This window comes from Panthera tigris, chromosome D2 (assembly GCF_018350195.1).
Source record: "Panthera tigris isolate Pti1 chromosome D2, P.tigris_Pti1_mat1.1, whole genome shotgun sequence".
In the NCBI taxonomy this organism is placed as follows: Eukaryota; Metazoa; Chordata; class Mammalia; order Carnivora; family Felidae; genus Panthera; species Panthera tigris.
Window position 1 is genome coordinate 68,698,442 of NC_056670.1, and position 19,986 is coordinate 68,718,427.

At 39.6% G+C, this 19,986-nt stretch overlaps 2 protein-coding genes across 7 annotated transcripts in view; one reads left to right on the forward strand and one right to left on the reverse strand.

Moving 5' to 3' along the window:
* Positions 1-1,363, forward strand: part of ACSL5 (acyl-CoA synthetase long chain family member 5) — a 45,106-nt gene extending 43,743 nt beyond the window's left edge. For 4 of the 5 annotated variants that reach the window (XM_042960670.1, XM_042960668.1, XM_042960669.1 and 1 more), the window contains exons 21-22: positions 226-367; positions 1,096-1,363. In XM_042960670.1, coding sequence (XP_042816604.1) covers positions 226-366 — 141 coding nt within the window. In that variant the 3' untranslated portion in view covers position 367; positions 1,096-1,363. Of the gene's footprint in view, positions 1-225; positions 373-1,095 lie in introns of all 5 variants that reach the window. The other variant, XM_007087176.3, reaches the window with a different exon arrangement.
* A 1,260-nt stretch (positions 1,364-2,623) lies between these two features.
* On the reverse strand, positions 2,624-19,849 carry ZDHHC6 (zinc finger DHHC-type palmitoyltransferase 6). 2 transcript variants are annotated; one of them, XM_007087169.3, is made up of 11 exons: positions 19,582-19,849; positions 17,867-18,347; positions 16,027-16,118; positions 14,423-14,582; positions 12,796-12,957; positions 11,109-11,162; positions 6,483-6,650; positions 5,439-5,480; positions 4,613-4,758; positions 4,477-4,523; positions 2,626-3,236 (listed from the first exon to the last, which is right to left on the reverse strand). In XM_007087169.3, exons 2-11 carry the CDS (start codon positions 18,131-18,133, stop codon positions 3,133-3,135), a joined length of 1,242 nt encoding a protein of 413 aa, XP_007087231.1. In that variant the 5' UTR covers positions 18,134-18,347; positions 19,582-19,849; the 3' UTR covers positions 2,626-3,132. The 2 variants fall into 2 exon arrangements, with proteins under 2 accessions (XP_042816319.1, XP_007087231.1); XM_042960385.1 differs by lacking the exon at positions 19,582-19,849 and having other exon boundaries at positions 2,624-3,236; positions 14,423-14,490; positions 17,867-17,913.
* Positions 19,850-19,986: the final 137 nt, after the last annotated feature.

Consider the following 19,986-nt stretch of genomic DNA (forward strand, 5'->3'; position numbering starts at 1 on the left):
GCAGTGACTTTTTATAGTTGCTTGTAGAGTCCTTTTTGCTGTCAATTATCCGTTCTCCCCTCTCGTTTCCCAAATTATCAGTTTGGGAATGGGCATGCGTTACTGTTGTCTTTATCCTTACTTCATCAACCCCACTTTTATAAAGTTCTTCACATAGCATGCAGAAGTCTCTGCAGAAAAGTCTGAATTACTAATAAACATGTGTGTGTGTATCTTCTCTTCCAGGTCAAAAGCATCTTTCTTCATCCAGACCCATTTTCCATTGAAAATGGGCTCTTGACCCCAACATTGAAAGCAAAGCGCGGAGAGCTTGCCAAGTACTTTCAAACCCAAATCAATAGCCTGTATGAAAATATCCAGGAGTAGGGTAAGGTACTTGGCAGCTGGACGGGGCTCAGCGGTAGCCTGCCTTGTAGGAGTATGGACTATGGATAAATACTAATCTTATGTTCATTTTTTGTCTTTCCTCCTATTATTTTACCTACTAAATTAATAAAAACCATAGTTTTGGGGCTTTTAAAAAATATTGAGAGACTTATCATGTAAAAGCTCAGCCCTGAACTACACAAATTTGTCCTTTCCATCTTAAATATTGCTGACATTTAGGTTTTGGGTCTACTTTTATCAGCATACTTTTATTCAAGGCCCATTTGTCATTCTTTGTCCCTCCCCCACGATCTCTAGCCTAAGTGACCACTAGTTCAAGAGCCAAAATGACTTCTTCCTTACAGTTTTACAGTAAGCCTAACTTGTTGACAGTCCCAACACTTAGGCCTTCCGACGTTCAAATTAAGAGACCTGTAAGCTCTCAAAAGTGGTTTGTAATTCATGTTTTCTAACGATTCCACAAAACCACTGAAATTTTTAATCAACCTTTTCTTATAACTAATATTAAGAGACAAACTCCTATGTACTTCTGTGTATACTAACATCTGTCAACAGAAGGGAAGTGTGATCATACTGAACATTTCCTAAACTTACTGGTTTCTCTGACTGGGGAGAATTAAAAAAAAGTGGGCCTGTAACCTGTCCAAAAAGAATGTTCATGAAGTGTTCTCTCCAGTAGTATCTGGTGACTAAATCTGTTCTTTACAGTTTGCTGCCGAGCCGGAAGCTACAGGGGAAGGAGTTTAAACTTATGTCAAGTGCACTTTTCCAGTAAATGAAGCTAGCACTGAGGAAAAGCCTCCTGAACTGGGAACAAAGGCCTATGGACAAGCATGAGGCCTTCACAACAGGCTTATCTTCTGGGAAGGAACTGACTGATCTTTACTGGACTCCAGTTCCTGCTGTACCTCACCCTCAGACAACACGTGTTGCTTCCACTTGTAAAGTCTTTAAAATAAACCACTGCAAACACTTACATTGTGGGGTGTGCTTCCTCACGGACCGTGATGAGAATCAGAATCAGTCTTAGACAAGGACCGCTTAACAGTCAAGTAAGCTAGTGGCTCCCAAACTGGGCTGCACACTAGAATTCCCTGAGGGGTTTAAAGAGATACTAATAATGGCTGGTTGCCTCCCTAAGGATTCTGACTGAAATGGTCTGGGGTACAGCCTGGGCATTGGGATTTTCAAAGGGTCCCTAGGTGATTCTTGTATGCAACCAGGATTGGTGGCTACTGAAGGCAATGTCTAGAGAACCAGGCCTTCTCATCCCACAGCTATGAGTAATAAAATAAATACCAGCCAGGTCCCAACTCCAACCAAGCACATAATTCATCATTTCATCTTTTACCATCTTTGTTGTGTTCTAAGTAGACTTGAACAGTGTTCCTTTCTGTCCTCTAACTGGAGGTAAGAAGAATGTTCCTGGATGGTCTTTCTAGACCCTGAGCCCAGAAAAGCTGAATGTCTGTTCTTGAGTATCTGAAACAAAGGAAGGCAAGAATTAACTTACAGGTCCCTCCATGGCCTGGCTCCTATCACCTCCTTGACCTCTTCTCCTACTCCCAACTCACTGATTCCAACTAAACCACACTGGCTGCCTTCCCATTCCTCAAACATGCCAGGCACATCCCCGCCTGTTGTTCTGGCTATTCCCTCTGCTTGAAACGCAAGCTGCTCCCAGAGGCACATGATTGTCCCCTCAACTGCTTCGGGTCCCTTCCATCAGACCATCTTACCCGCTTTCTTCATAATCAATGGCTCCATGTGATGCAGGTTTTGCTTCTCTGTCCACCTCCCCACCTATCACTAGAATGGGACAGAGTCATGTTTTATTCACTGCCAAGTGCCCTTTCCTAAGTGCTGTTACATGCCTGATCCCCCGCCCAGAGCTCAAATTCCCTGCCTTGGAAATAATTAGTATCAGAGTAGGTGACTTCTATAATTCTACTTGTGTTAGACAAGCCCAACTTTAAGCATCCAAATCCACCAGCTTAGGTCCTACCAGTCACATAAGCTTCCGGCTTCGATAGATTCAAGCACACATGAGCAGCTGGAGCTCACTAGGTTGAAAGTTTCCTAGAATGCTGTGATCTCAATATGCCATTAATAGGGTTCGCTTAATGAATGAGCAGCTCAAACGTGCAAATTTTTCACATGGTTGTAAAGAAGTTTTTCCATAAAGAACTAAGACAAACCTTTTTAGTCAGCCAAAAGAAACTAGTAAAAACTAGATTTATACAGAACATCCATTGATCTTTATTTGATTTGACAAAATCTGCATTATTAAAAGACAGGTAATAAAATTTAAGCTTATATTGAATCTTACATATTATGTTCTATAGTATCTAGAATATCACATAAGAAATGTCAACTGAGGGGCAAACAGGATAAAAGCATCACATGCAGATGCTCCTGGCAAAGGGGGAACTGTATCTGCAGGTGAGGTCCGTAGTGTGCAGCGCATAAAAAAAGTCCTAGAGAAAATGCAACTGACTTCCTTGGGTGAAGTGTTTTTCCTTTTGGGGAGAGGAAGAGGTGGCAAAAGGGGTAAGAATTCAAAGGCATATGCAGAATGGCTTCTCCATTTCAAAATGTAATAAAAATATTTAGATTATGGCACTAGGGCACCTTTGAGGAAAAGAACACCTTAACCAGAGTAGGCTCATTGCATAATTCTTTAGTAATCTGTACAGTTTTCAAGTAATGGAGAGGACTTAAAGAATAATTTTAGTATAACCGTAGCTATCTATTTTTCTTCTCGCCCTCTGGGGCTTGATCTGTTTCAGCATCACAGGGACACTTCTCCACACAGTTTCTAGGGAACCAGCCTCGTATCCTTGAAACACCTGAGGAAGAAAATAAAATTGAGGTGAAATAGATCCACGGCAATGATATTGCTGAGTCCCATAAGTCCTATTACTCCAAATCAATAAGCTTTTAGTTATGCGTTACTTTTTTCGCCCTTTACCATCTTTTATAAGCATAATTTGAGGGAAAAAATGGTTTTTAAATACTTCTAACAAGCTAGAAAATCACTATTTCTCAAATTCTGTTACCTGGGAGAGGTGCTAATGTGGTTTAGGACAACCCCTAAGGGGAGTCGGGGCGGAATGTCCCAGTTTGGGCATTCATTTACACATGTGTGATTGTGGGGTTTTTGGCACACTGTCATACTTTATCTGTTTCAGGGAACTATGTCCCTGGAGCTTCTGTGAATTTCCTTTCTAGGTTTTTTCCTAACATGTAAATTTTTATATCAAGGCTGCCCAAGGAGTCATATGGGGTTAATTAACAGTTAACCCAGTGTTTTTAAGAAAGCATCCAGGATTAATCTTTACTTAAAAAGAAAACAATTCTAGGGGCACCTGGGTGGCTCAGTCGGTTGAGTCCGACTTTGGCCCAGGTCACACATGATCTTACGGTTCGTGAGCTCGAGCCCCGCATCGGGCTTGCTGCTGTCAGCACAGAGCTTGCTTCAGATCCTCTGTCCCCCTCACGCTGCCCCTCCCCTGCTTACGCTGTCTCAAAAATAAATAAAAAACATTAAAAAAAATAAAAAGGAACAATTCTAAAACTTAAATAAAATCAGAGACACGGAAAATTTCAATCCATCAGTTTCCATTAATACTTAATAGGAATATTCATTCACAGTGGGGAGTGTGTGGCACAGGCATCTGGGACACAGGCCACTTGGCTTGGAGCCCTGGCTCTAATCTGTTTTTAGGGCGGCCTTGGGCAACGTGTTCAGTCTCACTGCATTTTGGCTCCCTCGCCAATGACAGGTAAATGCTAGTACCTCCCTCAGAGGGCTGCTGGGGACTTGGATACCACACATGAAGCAAGTGGCACTTCCACAAGTACCTGTCACACAGGTGACAATGAGCTCCAATATTGGCAACCATTAAAAAGACCTGAAAAATAGAAGTGCTGTACAGAAATAACATAAGAAGCCTCTTCTGTTGCTTGAGGATGTGTCTGTTATGTGCCCTGATGCATGTGACAAGTGACTGTTAGGGGTTATTCTTGTTAAATATGGAATCATTACTAGCAGTCTTTTCTATTAAACGCCCCCTTCCATTTCCATACCTTCTACAAAGGAATCATCGAGAATTTTATCTCCATACAACCAGTATCTGAAATATTTAAGAGATTAAAATTAATCTTTTTAGGAGAGATGCTAACTTTGTCATTAAAGAAGAAATTCACTACTTTTATCACTTACCGTAACCCTCTTGTGGCCAAAATGAATTCCCCTCTCTGTAGCCTTATTCGAGGCTCTTCAGTGCAGGGACTCGTGAAAAAGGTTTTGATTCCCTTATTCAAAGGACAGCAGGCACCACTGTAATCTTCTATTACTCTATACCGAACCTGGCGTCAGTAATGAGAAGAACAATCTAACATTTACCCCTGAATTTCTGTAAGTTTGAATTTAAATTGTTAAAGGTGGACCCAAAGTATCAGGTGACAAGTCTTTCCCTCCCAGTTCCTTTATAGGAGGCAACTGACGTTTCTAGTTCTCCAGGCTTTTCTTACCCTTCATTTCAAGCACTTAGCTAAGAATTAAATTCTAGAACAGTGCTGGCCAATAGAACTTTCTGCAGTGACGGAAATGCTCTATATTTGTGGTATCCAATGTGCTAGCCCCTAGACACGTGTAGCTACTGAGCACTTCTAATGTGGCTAGTTCAACCAAGGAACTGAATATTTTATTTGATTTTATTTAATTTAAATAGCCACATGTGGCTAGTGGCCGTGATATTATACAGCAGAAGTGTAAGGATGGGTTTCACACTAACGAGCTAGACTGAGGATAATTATTTTTCTGTTGGCAATGTAAATTGACTACATTCCCTCCAAATGGCCAGTCCAAACTATGTAAGTGAAAGCAAAAGTGAACTGTATCAAATTTCAACAATTATGTTAGGAAATATTATTTAATAAAAGCCAACAGTTGCCTTCTACTCAAAGGCAATTTGAAAAACTATACAGAAGTGTAGAGCGTGACAACAAGGAGAAAGAAACTAGTATCATTGCAAAAAATTACTTACACTTCTGACTCTCTTATCTGCTTTTTGTTTCAACTGTTCGATCTGGAGATACAGAAAGAAAAAACACGACCTCAGGGTTGAAAAACAGCCTTTTGCCATCTACTGCATCAGAGTGACATGACAAACTCCTGATTTTCGAGCACTTCACAGTGCTGACAATTCAAAGGCCACATGTTTCTCATAGCGAGGAAAGAGGGCCCTACGACCGCGAGCAGGAGCTGACGGGCTCTTTTCTCAGTATCCTCTACAATCTTCATCTGTGTCTACTACTCACTGACTATTCCTTACAGCCCAGGGATCAGGGAGATGCGCTCTCTGTCCTCCTGGGGCTTCTAGGCTAGTCCCGGAGGTGAGGATGATACACAGACTCACAGATCCTTTAGAGACAAGGCAGACAGACTGCGAGATTCATCCATGAGTCTCGACTAAAAGTCATCATGACGACTCACTTTTCTTGACTTATTTAGCAACAATTTAATAAATGGTACTATATGAGACACAGTAGGGGAAATCGAGGTAGCTCATGGCCTCTGTGCCAGAATCTTGTCAAATTACAGGTCTAAGATCTAAGAAATAAATAAAATGTTAGACTTCACAAGCACCATACAAGAGTAGATGGTTAAGTGTCGAATTCCGATGAGGTGGGGCTGAAACTCACCTTAATATTATTTCTGATAGGGAAGTCATGTTAGAGAGAAAAAACAGTATGGACAGAATTAGGTGGCAGGAACGCACAAGAATTTCACTGAGGAAGCCGGGTTGACTGGACACGGCGATTCCCATTAGGAAGTAGTTGGGAGGGCAGTTGTAGGCCAGATTTTATAGGACTGAGTGAACGGATCAGGACTTTATCTCACACATATGCAGAATTAGAGAGAGATTTAAATTAACAGAAAGACATGATACAAGGAGTGATTTAGGACTGTTACCTTAGTGCCTTACTGAAAAAAAAAATCATTATTTTACTACAAAACGTCATTTGAGTTAAGAGGAACTAGAGGAAGAAAATGAGACAGAAAGGAAAGATTGAACAGAAATACTCACTGTTAAGTCGTACTGGTGACAGCCTTCTCTTATCGGCCACGCGAGCCCATCTCCTTCAGGGACCCCCGACCACGTAAATACCTGTTTAAAGTTCTTCCATCTACTTCCCATATCGTAGGGAAAAACAAAGACTTCATCTAGTTGGTAATACTGAATTCGATCTTTAGCCTGTGGGGAACAGAGATGTTAAAGTGGCAAACGCCTCTGCCTTCACTGGCTTTAAGGAACATACTATTGGCAGTATTGACAGTAATATACGTTTCTTCCCACATCTGTATCACTCCTAGAAAAGCTTCCTCCTTGTTGTAATGTTAGGGTACACAGAAGACATAGACAAATTTATCTGAAGAGGACCTTGCTACCCAGCACCAACCTCGTAGATCATTCAGGAAATGTCTTACAGGGCTTATTTCAGAACAAGTATTCAAAAATGCTTATTAAAAGAGTTAACAGCTTTACTCCACATATAAAAAATCCTCATTGCTCCTGGTTGTTTAGCAAAGCAAAAGGATCCAGGTGTAAAGAAGGGCTGTTGATAAAAAGATTTAAGAAACAGCAGGAGTTTATGTAGGATAGAAGGACTCTTGCGTGGGGTGCTCTACAATGTAATGGTGCATCCTGGGTGGCAGCAACACCTGTGGGAATGGCCAGGGCAGGTGCACCAGGGGAGTCACCGTTCTCTGACTTTTTTTTTTAATTAGCAGATATGTGCAGATCTTCTCTCATTTTTTATACCACCACACATGTATATACATTCACTTATATATGCATTTATACATACATTTTATGCATATACCTAAATATTCAGGTTGCATAAATTAATTGTTTAAATTTAATTGTTAGCTTTAACAGAAGGACATAAACTGGCTTAGAATTTCTTAAGTTCCACTGACACCTAGTGGTATAAAGATACATTATTTATTCCTATAATCGTACAAACCCAGTTGAAATTTGTATAAATTCTAGTTGTGGTGATTTCGATAAATTTTCTATGAACTTAATATAATCATTTATTTGTAATTTTTACTTGGCAACAGAGTGCAGTTTTAAAATACATTCTAGGGGCACCTGGGTGGCTCAGTCGGTTGAGCGTCTGACTTTGGCTCAGGTCATGATCTCATGGTTCCTGAGTTCCAGCCCCACATCGGGCTTGCTCGCTGCTGTCAGCACAGAGCCCACTTTGGATCCCACCCCCTCTCTCTGCCCCTCCCACGCTAACGTTCTCTCAAAAATAAACTTTAAAGAAATATTACAAATACAATAACTTCTAAATTTAGCATGGTATTCTATACAGAGCCTCGGCCATTCAAAAAAAATTATTAATATAATCAGGATATATTATGCTAACTAGAAATGGTACCTTGAAATATTTTATTATCACGGGACAGTATTTTAGGGAAAACTTCTCGCAATTACTTATAAAGTAATATTGATGTTAATTCAATAAAAGAATTAAATTCAATTAAAAGAACTGTCAAGCTATATGTATGTATGAATCTACTGAACTATATAAATCCCCACCCAAAAAGTAAAGGATAATTTATTTTCTCTTTTTATAAAGCTTCAGAGTCTTCACAACGGATAAGAGTCTCAAAGAACAGATTTCGGCTCTTAACAAACAAAGCGTGGTTAAGGATGAGTGTAGTTTATTTATTTATTTATTTATTTTCCAGAATTGAAAACATTTTACTTACTTTCTACAAAGCATCTCATGAAAAGCCACTATACGCATCTATGATCACACAGTTTAATTTTATGAAGTTCAGATGTAGGGCTTTGTAAGTTCAGAGTAAAAGCTTTAAATGCAAACAGCTGTAGATAATTCTCAACTTCTTAGTTCTGTGATAAATCCATTCACTGGGATTCATGCCTTTATATAAAATGTCCATAAGTGGATTTTTCAGAAGTATACAAATCGCTTTATATAGGAAATCCTATGTACAGATCAACTATTTGACTAGACTTTGTATATAGACTATATTTCACATCTATTCCTTTTTCTATTCTCAGGATGAGTGTAGTTTAAACATGACTGAGGCATGGTCTCTGCCTAAGAGAAGCACTCGGTGAAGTTGGGGGGATTCTAGCAATACTGGGTTAAAAGGTAACAGAGGTATGTGATAGATGCTATGGGAAAGGCAAACAAGGTACTTAAACTAGTGTAGGGAGAGTCAAGGAAGGTTCTTAGGAAGAAATGGCACCTAAGCTAAATCTTGAGGGACAAGAAATCAGGCAAAAAAGAGGGAGCAAGCGTGTCCTAGGCAGAGGGAATGACATGTGGAAAGATACAGAAGCACAGGATGTACAAAATATAAGTTGTGGTTTCTGGTATTAGTTGGTATCGAGAGTGCAATGGGGTGGGGAGGGGTGGGAACTGCGGTAGAAGAAACAGGTAAGGGGAAGACATGAACGGTTTGATTATGTATAAGCTAAGGAGCTTGGACTTAAACCTGTCTATCCGCCGTTCTCAAAGTATGCTTTGCACACCTCTTCGAGTCCCCAAGAGCTTTTCTTGGGGTCCAACAAAGTCAAGCAACTTTCATCATAATACTAAGATGTCATTTGCTTTTTTCATTGTGTTGACATTTGCAATAGTGGGTAAAATTGCCAGTACCTTGAGCAGGAATCAAGACAGTGGCCCCCTCTGTATTAGTGATTATCATATTCTTCACTGGTACATACTCATAGTTAAAAAAAAAAAAACAAAAAAAACCAAACAAAAGTTTTACATAAGAATGCCCCTGATGAAGCAATAAAAATTATTTTTTTTATTAAATCTCAACCTCAAGTAGATGTCCTATGAATATTCTGTGTGACAAGATGGAAAGTGCACATAAAGCATTCCGATGTGTTTGTCTCAAGGAGAACATCTGTTTGAGTTGGGACTAACAAAAGCTGTGGAGCCAGCTTCTTTCACACAACGCTATTTTTACTTGACAGAATGAATAATGAAACACAGTAAGGTTACTGAAATGTCAGTACCTGGCAGAAATTTTCTCAAAAATGAACAAACTCAAGCTGTTACTTCAATGTAAACAACTGAAAAAATGAAGGCTTTCAAGTGAAAATTAGAATTTTGGAAAATCTGTATCCACCACTATGAGCTTGAAAGCTTTCCAGAATTTAAAGATCTTCCCCCATAAACTTGGTAGTGATGTGAATGAATGTGTCACCATTTGGAAAATCTTCATAACTCTGTGAAATTGTATTTTCCAAATGGCCAAAACCTGGTGCTATAAAATCTTGTATGGGTAAAAGGTCCATTCACAGAGCAAGATGTACTGATGCATTTAAATGTAAAAAAATACAAAGTTTACTGATGTACCTTCACATCTCCCATGCAACTAACCTTTCAGGAACTATCACCTGTCAAGTTTCAATGTAGTATCCAAGAATATCCACAGTTATCCAAAAAGCCTATTAAAATACTCTATCCTCTTCTATCTACTTATCTGTGTCAGGCTGGAATTTCTTCATATACTTCAATCAAAGCAACATATCTCAACAGACTGAATATGGGAGATGTGAGAATCAAACTGTCTTCTGTTAAGTCAGATATTAAAGAGATTTATAAAAATATAAAACAATGCCACTCTTCTCCCTAGTTTTCACTTTGGAAAATATACTAAGTTTTAAAAATATGCGATTTTTATTAACATATAATGGCTTTATTATTGTTATTTTTAAATGAAATAATAAATCTTCACAATTTTTCACACAAAATATGGCAATCATCGATATTACACAGACTAACCAAAGTTCTTTAGGGCCCTTAACAATTTTCAGGATGTAAAAGGGTCCTGAGACCGAAACATCTGAGGGCTGCTGCTATAAATTCAAGTCCACAAACTGGCTGCCAGGGGCTAAATGTGTCCCATTGGTGTGTTTTATTTGGCCCACAAAGTGTGTTTGTTTTTAATGAGAATTTCTTGCTAATATTTAAAAATAGAAAAGAGATGTCACAGAAATCCAGATCTCTTGCTTTTCTTGAAAAACAACGAGATGATCTCAGGATACTGGCTGAGTATCCCCTGAGGCAACATTCAGCTTCATCTGTTAGGTAGCTCTGTACACAGGCCAGTTCCTGCCATCTGGGTTATCTACCGGCTGGCCCTGCAAGCATTTGGGTCTGTAACCCCTGCTCCAGTGATGGTGAGGCTCTGAGCAGCTTTAAGCAGGGAGCGGAGTAGTCAGACTGACTTTTTACAACAGAATCACAATGGAAACGTTGTGAGGTCTGTGGCAAGCTATGCTATAATCCAGGTTTATAAGGTTTTTTTAGTCTTAAAGCACTAAAAAAAACACCTTAATGGCACCTCGGTAGGACAGAAGTTCCTTTCCAAACGGTCTGCCTTCTCCCCTAACCTGAGAAAGAATGGCCAAATGGTTTAATGTGTGGTTTAGACTTCTTCACCAACTCCAGGGTGAACGAGAAGCAGATTTCTGTGGGAGTTATGTCAAATAAAGAATAAATCAAAATGTTTCCTATATTTACCTTTTATGTGGCATGCAAATGACTTAAGGAAGCCATCTGGCAGTCAAGTTTTTACTTCCGGGCATTTATTAGTTAATCTGGCCTATGAACTAATCCTTACTGATGTTGAGGAAACAATTATTAAAATTTACCTTTTCTTCAATCCATGATTCAATGGAAGTTTTGTTTCTGAGAATTATTTTCATCTGAAAATTAAATAATGAACAGTAAAATTTTATGATGAAACTTTGGTCCATTTAAGATTATCATCTTCATAGTAACCCTAGGAGATAGTTTTTGTTGCTCCGTTCCATTGATGAAGATACCAGGATAACAGAGGTTAAGCAAGACACTCTGCGGTCCATCTGACTCTAAAGTTCTTGTTCTTAAGCACTGCACCACAACGCCTCTCCATAAAATGATTACGGCAATCCATAATCAAATCTGAATCTACTATTTTGATAAAAATTCATGTTTTAAGTACTATCTTCTGATCAAGGTTTCCAAAGTATTAATAAAATATGGATATAATCTACTTAATCAGTACTTGTGTATTTTGTTACTAAAATCTATCACTATTTTTAATTAACCTTAAATTTATGATTATTTATTACATGAAAGTGACTCCTATCATCCCAACATGACCAGATATTCTGCTTACCTTAAAAACCCAATATATTCAGTCTTGATTCTATTAACTGACCCTCCTAGCTAGGACTAATTCCACTGATGTGGGTTTTTACACCACAGGTTTTTAGTTTATTTTTAATATGATTCTTAATGAGAGGCACCGGGGAAATTTTTTCAAAGAATTTGATCCCAGGCTAATAGAATATATGAAGTACAACCAAAATCGGCGTATTTTAAAACTATGCGTGTAAACGGGTTGGGCGATGCATCACAGCCCTCAGGTCCAGCATTTCGGCATTTCCTCGAAGTCTGGCTGGGTCCGTACAGACACACCCGTGGGCAAGGAGTCCCCTTCGTGTTCCTAGGCTAGGGCCTAGCACAACACCTGGCCTACAGCAGGCCTTCGATTAATGAATAAACTGACTCGGTGAAAGGAATGAATCATAACCACTTTGTGATCTCTTCAGGGCCACATCCTCCTCCTCTGTGTTCTCGCAGCACTTTGTACATAAATCTATGACACTCACACCACCCAGTATTAGTTGCATGTTTACTACTAATTGTGAACTTCCCTAGGGGCAGGACGCTTTTCATTTTCATTACTGTACTCTCAGAAATTAGCAGAGTAATTCATCAGAGTAGGCATTCAATAGCATCCAAATCAGGGGGTTGTTACTGAGATTAAATGAGTTAATATATGTGATGTCCTTAAGACAGTGTCTTGCACATAATAACTGTGCAATAAACGCTGGCTATATTATGATGATGATTAAATATATGCTGTTATAAAATAGTATTACCAATTATGTTTACTGAATACATGCGTGAGTGATCTTGGGTTAAGTCACTTTCTGTGATTTGATTACTCTTCTGTACGGAAGGGAAAATACTCCTCTTCAACTCTTTCTGGGGGGGGTTGATGTGAAGATCAAGAGAGACCATAAATGGGAGAAGAGCTTTCTCAATTATAAAGCGATACAGGACTCCCAAGTTAACATTCTAAAAATTAAGTAAGTTACCTAGAAATGCTGGCAAAGTTACTTCAAAATTATCTGACTAGTCCAGAGGTTAAATTAGTTACCTAGATGGAATATATTACAATAATGTCCACTTCACGCTGCATTCTTAAATGCAGCCTTTATCTCTTTCTCATTACAGGCAGCCCCGATAAGTTGACAACTTTTAGCTAGAGGTAACCAAGGAACTTACCTGGATAAAAAACAACATCCCAACAGCTATGGTTGTTCCTAAAGCTAATCCCAATGCAAACAGGGTGGCCGCGAATGCTGCTAATCCAAAGGGAATAAGTGGAAGAGGATCTCTGCGGGCCGCACTCATATCAACCTTTACTGTGTTCCACCCAAAGGAGAGCTACAAAGAAAAACACACACTTGAAATATTCAGTTGTCATAAAGGGTCAGACGCTACTGGAACATTTAAAGCCACTTGATCAGAAAAGATCAACAAATGATAACCTAAAGCGGTGGCTAAGAGCAAACGAATTTCCAATTTGTTTCTAATTACTACTGTGGCCTCAACTCATACTGATATGCGCAATATCGTTCTTAGTTATTTTCAAATGTCACTTTTTTTGTTTTTAATTATTTCCTCGAAAGCGCAGGGCACAGCCCACTAACATTACTATGTATGAACAGCACTAGTCATCAGTCTAAATTGTGACTGTGGCGTCCATCTTCTCCTGGCTTTTCAATATTTACAGGAACCTTCCACAGCAAGAAGATAGCCGAGGATTCAGTTGTTTCTTCCCTCATGTTCCACAACCAGAGGTTAAAAACAGGCAAAATGCAGGCCAAATATGGCCTGCAGATGCCTATTGCCCGGCCTGCAAGATGTTTTAAAATATTCAGCCAGGTGCCAACATTTAAAAATCAGGAGACACTAAACAAAAAAATGCAGATTTTCTAATTTTTCCTGAAAGACTGGAAGATCTAGTATTATTGGACTAGATTTCCAACATTAAAAAGAGGCTGAAGTTGAATATGGGTTGTCCCATCTGTGAAGGGCAAGTGTTCTCGGTGCCACAGTCCCATTAGACCTATGAATCTCATTTACTTTCAGGCTTCATTAGGGACTTAAATTTGTGACCCTTGAACTTTATCTCATGACTACCTGCCCATAAATCAACCAAAGCTTTTACATATTTTAGGACATGTGCCTGCTTCATGAGGCACCTTCCAAGGCACTGGAACAAAAGAACTACACCTTGCCACACGAATCAAATGGAAACAAAATATTAGTGTTGTCTTTTTCTTCCTGTTCCTTTTCTTCTAATTATTCTTACCACAGCTATAAAGTGTGAGATCAAATAAATTATATATACACAGTAATAAAATATTATCAACTTCGACTACAGTTAGTAAGTTTCCAAAACAAAATAATTTTTCCTCATTTTAAAAATTAAATTTTAGTACTTTTTTAAAATATGAAATTTATTGTCAAATTGGTTTCCATACAACACCCAGTGCTCATCCCAAAAGGTGCCCTCCTCAATACCCATCACCCACCCTGTCCTCCCTCCCACCCCCCATCAAACTCTCAGTTTGTTCTCAGTTTCTAAGAGTCTCTTATGCTTTGGCTCTCTCCCTCTCTAACCTCTTTTTGTTTTTTATTTTCCCTTCCCCTCCCCCATGGACTTCTGTTAAGTTAATTTTAAAAATTAAATTTTAGTACTTTTTTTTTTTAAAGAAATTCATACACAGGTAAAGCAAAATTGTTTCCCGACCTAAATCATAGAAATCTTATTTCCCAATGGGACTCCTGAAATAATGCCATTTAATCTGGCATAAGTGATTTTATAACAAACGTTGTCACTTACCCGATTATAAAGCTGGGTATACATAGTCATAACAAAAATGAAGGCAGCATGAATACAACCCAGCGGTGCTAAAAGGAGAAACAGTGTGAACGAAGCATGATTTTGGAAACCACAACAGTTGTTGATCCAAGGACAGTGATGGTCCATCTTCAGCACACATCTAACAAGAAAAATTTACGTAACACATGAGGCAAAAAATCCAATCTACTTTAAATCACTTTGGTCTTCAGAAGATCAAGCAAATAGGAATCCAGCATGTCTATGAGTCACAAAGGAATTATACTCTACGGAACAGAAAGTAAAGTCTTTACGAGTTTTTAAACAACTTTGACCAGTGACTTCTTTCAATTTCTAAACAGCACAAGAAAAGGCAGGCTTTGTAACAGCTTCTGAGGAAAAGACATCTGCTACAAGGGAGTTTGCTTAAAGAATTCAGGAGTCCTGCTAAGAGGTTCATCATAGAGAAATAAGCATGGGTTCCAGATTTACCTCTAGCTCTGAAATGCAGTGACTGAAGCGGAGAACAACAGAGACCACAAAATCTCCACTGGGGTGGATGGGACCCAGCAGACCTAGAACAAACTAACTTCCTTCCTTCCTTCCACATCCTTTAGATGTGGAATCTCTGAGCTAAGCAAACTAACTATGGAATATAAGGTGTGGTATAACAAGCAAAGTCTTACTGAGCTTCCTTCCCTTGTTGCTAGAAGAAAATTTCCCGGCCTCATACCAAACGTTTATTTGCTACAAACGTTCTCCTAAACCTCAACACTTTTATCACAAATTTCTAATTAGTGGAATAGCTGTTTATTTAAAAAGGTGCCAGGGGCACCTGGGTGGCACAGTCGGTCGAGTGTCTGACTCCTGATTTCAGCTCAGCTTATGGTCCCAGGGTCTTGGGATTGAGCCTTGTATCAGGCTCCGCACTGAGCATTAAGCTGCTTAAGGTTTTCTCACCCTCCCTTTGCCCCTTTCCCCCACTTGCTCTCTCTTTAAAATAAAAATTAAGAAATTAAATTAAAAAAATAAAAAGGTACCAGTTTATTTCATATTTTTTATAGTGATTCAGTTTTCTTTCCATTGCTTTTTTTTTATATTAAACACTTGTGATAATACGCACCTGAATTCATTTATTAGATATGGATAAAGTGTAAATGTTAGCCAACCAAAATAATGGAAAAAGCAGGTCTCCTTTATAGTTTAGACTCAGAACAATTCTAAAGCTAGTTAAGACGACAGAAGACAAGCATGATTAATCCTGACCTATAGAAACAACTTGGAGGCATAACTTTTCACTCTTGGCAGGATAAGAAGCAAAGTAAACGTGTATTTTTCCAAATAAGTAAGTAAGTAAGTAAATAAATAAATAAATAAATAAAAGCTTTTCACTTATAACAAAAAAGAGTGAGGATTATTTACTTATTATCAGAATTGATAACTTAAGACTACAGTGGAGATATGGACAGAAGTATTTTGACAGTGTTTTTTATAAAGAAGCCACCTTGCAGAGAATAAGACTAGGACTGATGTGACAGAAAGAACAACAACAGGAGACCAGTCACCACGTTGATCAGTCCCCAGTGAGTAGCAAAGACATACAGTACCTGTTACACTTTCTGCAGTGATGTGACCGTGGAGCCTTGTATGCTTGGCAGACTTTACAATACTGGAGGTACATGCTATCCTGAGAATTTTCCTTGATAGCAAAATACAAACAAAAATCTATCAGATATCTGATCCTAAGTAATAAGTTAAGCCTTATGAAAATGCTTTCGTAGGGTTTGATTTTATGGGGGATGGGGATAAGGATGGAATCTGAACTTGCTTATTTCCTGCCCTTTTATCTGAGCAGAAATACTTTTAAATAATGAATTACTGGTAACAGCAGCATCACTATTCCAATTACCCAGAAGTCACTTTTCATTTCTCTTCCCCATGCTCCACCTAAACCCATCGTCACTGATTGTAGCTGGTTTTACTTTTCCAAAATCTTTGTAGGAGTTCAGAAAAATGGTAGCTGTCAACTTGGCAGGTATCTTGAAGTGGATATTCAAACATCAGAGCTGATACTCTTTAGGAAATCTGGTTCCCAACCCCTCCTTGCACTATTTCAATCATTTCTAACTACTGTCCTGTACTATAGCTTCTCTCCAATGCAAACTAGTGTCAGAATAATATTCCTACAACATGACTCTGATTATGTCAGAGCTTCACTTGAAAACCTCTAATACCTTCCTATAGTCTAAAAATCCCTCATGTGTTTAAGGCCCTCCAGAATCTGCCTTTGTTTCAGCCTTATTTGCAGTACATAACCCGTCCGTTATTTCAGACTATATGCCTGAAATGCCTTCTTTCCCATTTATGGAAATTTACACTCCCCTTTCAGGTCCACAGCTAAAAAGGCTCGCTTCCTTCTAGCTTCAACAGCACTCATCACATTCTTTTCCATAGTGTAATTACTTACACAAGTTACCTTGGTTTCTCTCCTCAATTATAAGATTTTTCAGAACATGAATTCGTCTTACTCATCTTTGTACTCACTTTAAACAGAACACTAGTGTTTCTCCAACATAATGCACCTAAGAATCATCTGGAGATTTTGTTAAATGCTGATTCTGATTTGTAGGTCTGGAGTGGAGCCCAAGATTTTTCATTTCTAATAAGCTACCAGGTAGTGCCCATCAGCAAGGAATATGGAAATTCATGAGTATAAACTTGCTACAATTTTTAAAAAGCCATAAATTGATTCATACTGTTACTTCCTAATGTTATGATTTTAACATTGATTTGAAAACTATGATTTAAGTCACTAATTTCTAAAGACTTGTTCTCAGTTCTGAGGGCTGTTAACATATTACATAAAAAAAGATCCTAGGGACGCCTGCGTGGCGTCCGACTTTGGCTGAGGACGTGATCTCGCAGTTTGTGAGTTCGAGTCCCACATCAGGCTCTGTGCTGATGGCTCAGAGCCTGGCGCCTGCTTCGGATTCTGTATCTCCCTCTCTCTCTGCCCCTCCCCCACCCAGGCTCTCTTTCTTTCTCAAAAGCAAATGAACATTTAAAAAAATTAAGAAAAAAAAAGATCCCAGCCAAATTGCATTGTGAAATTGTAAGATCCTAGCCAAACTGCATTGTGAAATTATATGCAGTGGTTCTTAAATTTAGGACTATGGACTCACCAGCCCCTCCATTTTTCTTTTTCTTTCCTTTTAATGAAGTACAAGTATTCAACAAAATCTCTCTGGGAAGTACTGATTTAGATGAATATTTTCAAGTAGATACAAAATAAATTCTTTGACTTTAAATGATCAGTAATTAGAATATGGTTAGTCTCTACCAACGCAAAAAGTATGTTGTATTTGATATTATTGGTTAGCAGGTAAATCATAAACTAAATATATGATTATCATTAGAGTTCCTTATCTTAAGGGATCTTTTTCTTACCGGTTTCCACCCCAAAGGGACAAAGCCAGGACCAATAAACATGGCATTGAAGTAATTATAAAGAATCATGACAGTCCAATTTATCAACATGATGAAATTCACGCTTCCTCCAGTTGTATGTAAAGGCCAATACCACAACACAGAGTCAATCATGGCCATCGTAGAACATATTGCTATAACACCAAGGGCTATGATGGGACCCCAGTGACACAGTCTCTTTAATTCTTGGAGATTTTCAAACTTGATAACTGAGCAGAATGCACCCATTTTGGTGAGGAAGAATGCCTTCCTACTTTTAGAAAATCACAGATTTCCTTTTTCTGTGCACACATTTCCATGTGCCACAAGTCCATGAGTGTTCCTTAATTGTCATGCCTTCAAGTTGTGGGATGTTAACGCAGATTATGACATTTTCACTGTTACACACTCAGAGCTCTTTATCTTAACTAGAAGAATCCAGTATCTTGGCTTGAAACCCCATCTAGAGAAAACAAAATGAGAAAGTTTAGTGAAAAAATTTTATTATATACCATATTTAACTCCAATAACCACTTAAACAAAAGCATCTCACATGTGCTATGGAATGAGTACCTTATCAAATGGCAAAAGAAACTGCCAGTAAAACCTTGGTTTCCGAGCATAATTCCTTCCGGAAACATGCTTGCAATCCAAAGCACTGGTACATCAAAATGAATTTCAAGAACCATTGACTCAGTTGTGACCATGTGACATTCCACATCACCTACTACTCCTATTGCAAGACATTGCTCATTTACCGAGTTAAAATGTATTGGAAATGTTTGCCCCTCTTGCGGAACATTTGCAGAACAAGTTACTCCCAATCCAAGGTTTTGCTGTATTTTTATCTGATCCAAAATAGGGCTCAAGTCTGAACTGCGAGTAAACTGGATACATGATTCTAAAATAGTTGTTTTTATTTCTTTGTTTCCAACCTGACAGGTAACTGTGATTGTCTTTAGTGGGTGGTTGGAGGAGACCGAGAATTTTAGAGCTGGAGCAGGGCTTTAAAGGTTGACTGAATCCGGAAATTGGTTTGGAAAGGCTAAGCGATTGCACAAAGTTCACAAGTAACAGCTGAACCTAGACTAGAAACCAAACCACCTAATTCCTTTCACAGAGCTCTAAACTGCCTCTTGCCGAGTCTCAAAGTGTCAAGTATGAGCCCGGCAGGGTCTACACATTTGCCTGCGGTTGCCCCCAAACCCCAACATAAGGATCTATTTGGGCCAAAGGTAAAGAGGAGAGCGAGTGAAAGCAAAGCCAGAGTGAAAGGAGGGGAGGGGCGGACCGGGGAGACAGAGGTGTGTGCGAAGTCGTGACTGGAGGCACACAAGAGAAGGAACACGGATTAAAGTATTTGAGAAAAAAAGATGAGGAAGTGCCTCTGGAGCGAGGGGCAGGGAAGGCGGGCCGGCGAGGGCCGGAAGATCGGTGGAAGGGTATTTCCGACCAGACTGCAGTGAGTCAAGGGAAGAGCTGAGTTACAGGGTAATAAAGACTTTCACGCAACAGATGCCATCGCCTTGTGCCTCAGTTTCCCGCCCGTGTCTGGAGCAGAGCGCTTAGAAATCCTCACTCGGGGGAGAACCATGCTGGCAAGCGTGGCTGGTTTCAACATTCTGGAGATTCTGGGTTCACTCGGATGGGGTGAAGACGGCCAGAATCATAGTTACATCCCTCGCCTTGACTCCCACCTCAGTTCGGTCCTTGGTGCCCGCTCCTCGGCCATCGCATTTCCGGGGCGGCCTGGGCTCACCCGGAACAGGTTTTCTCCTCCTCGGATAACTCCATCACGGGTACCTCAGTCCAGCGCAAGCAGAAAGCAAATCCCGGTTGCAAGAAGCTGGAGTGCGGGACCTGCCCCCACCAGTCTGCCTCTCCGCCAGCGCTCTCGCCGCTGCTCTGCTGCTCCCGCCCGGTGCGCGGTCTCCGTGACAGCCACTTCCGGCAGGTTCGCCGCATCAGACTTCCCTCGGGAAGCAGGTTCCTGGGACCTAGAGCTTGGGGAGCCAGAGCCGCTTTCCATAAAGTGGAGGGGCCAAAAATGCTTCCAGTGATCCATGAGAACGCGCAGATTTTCGGAGGCTTTGGGGGGCACT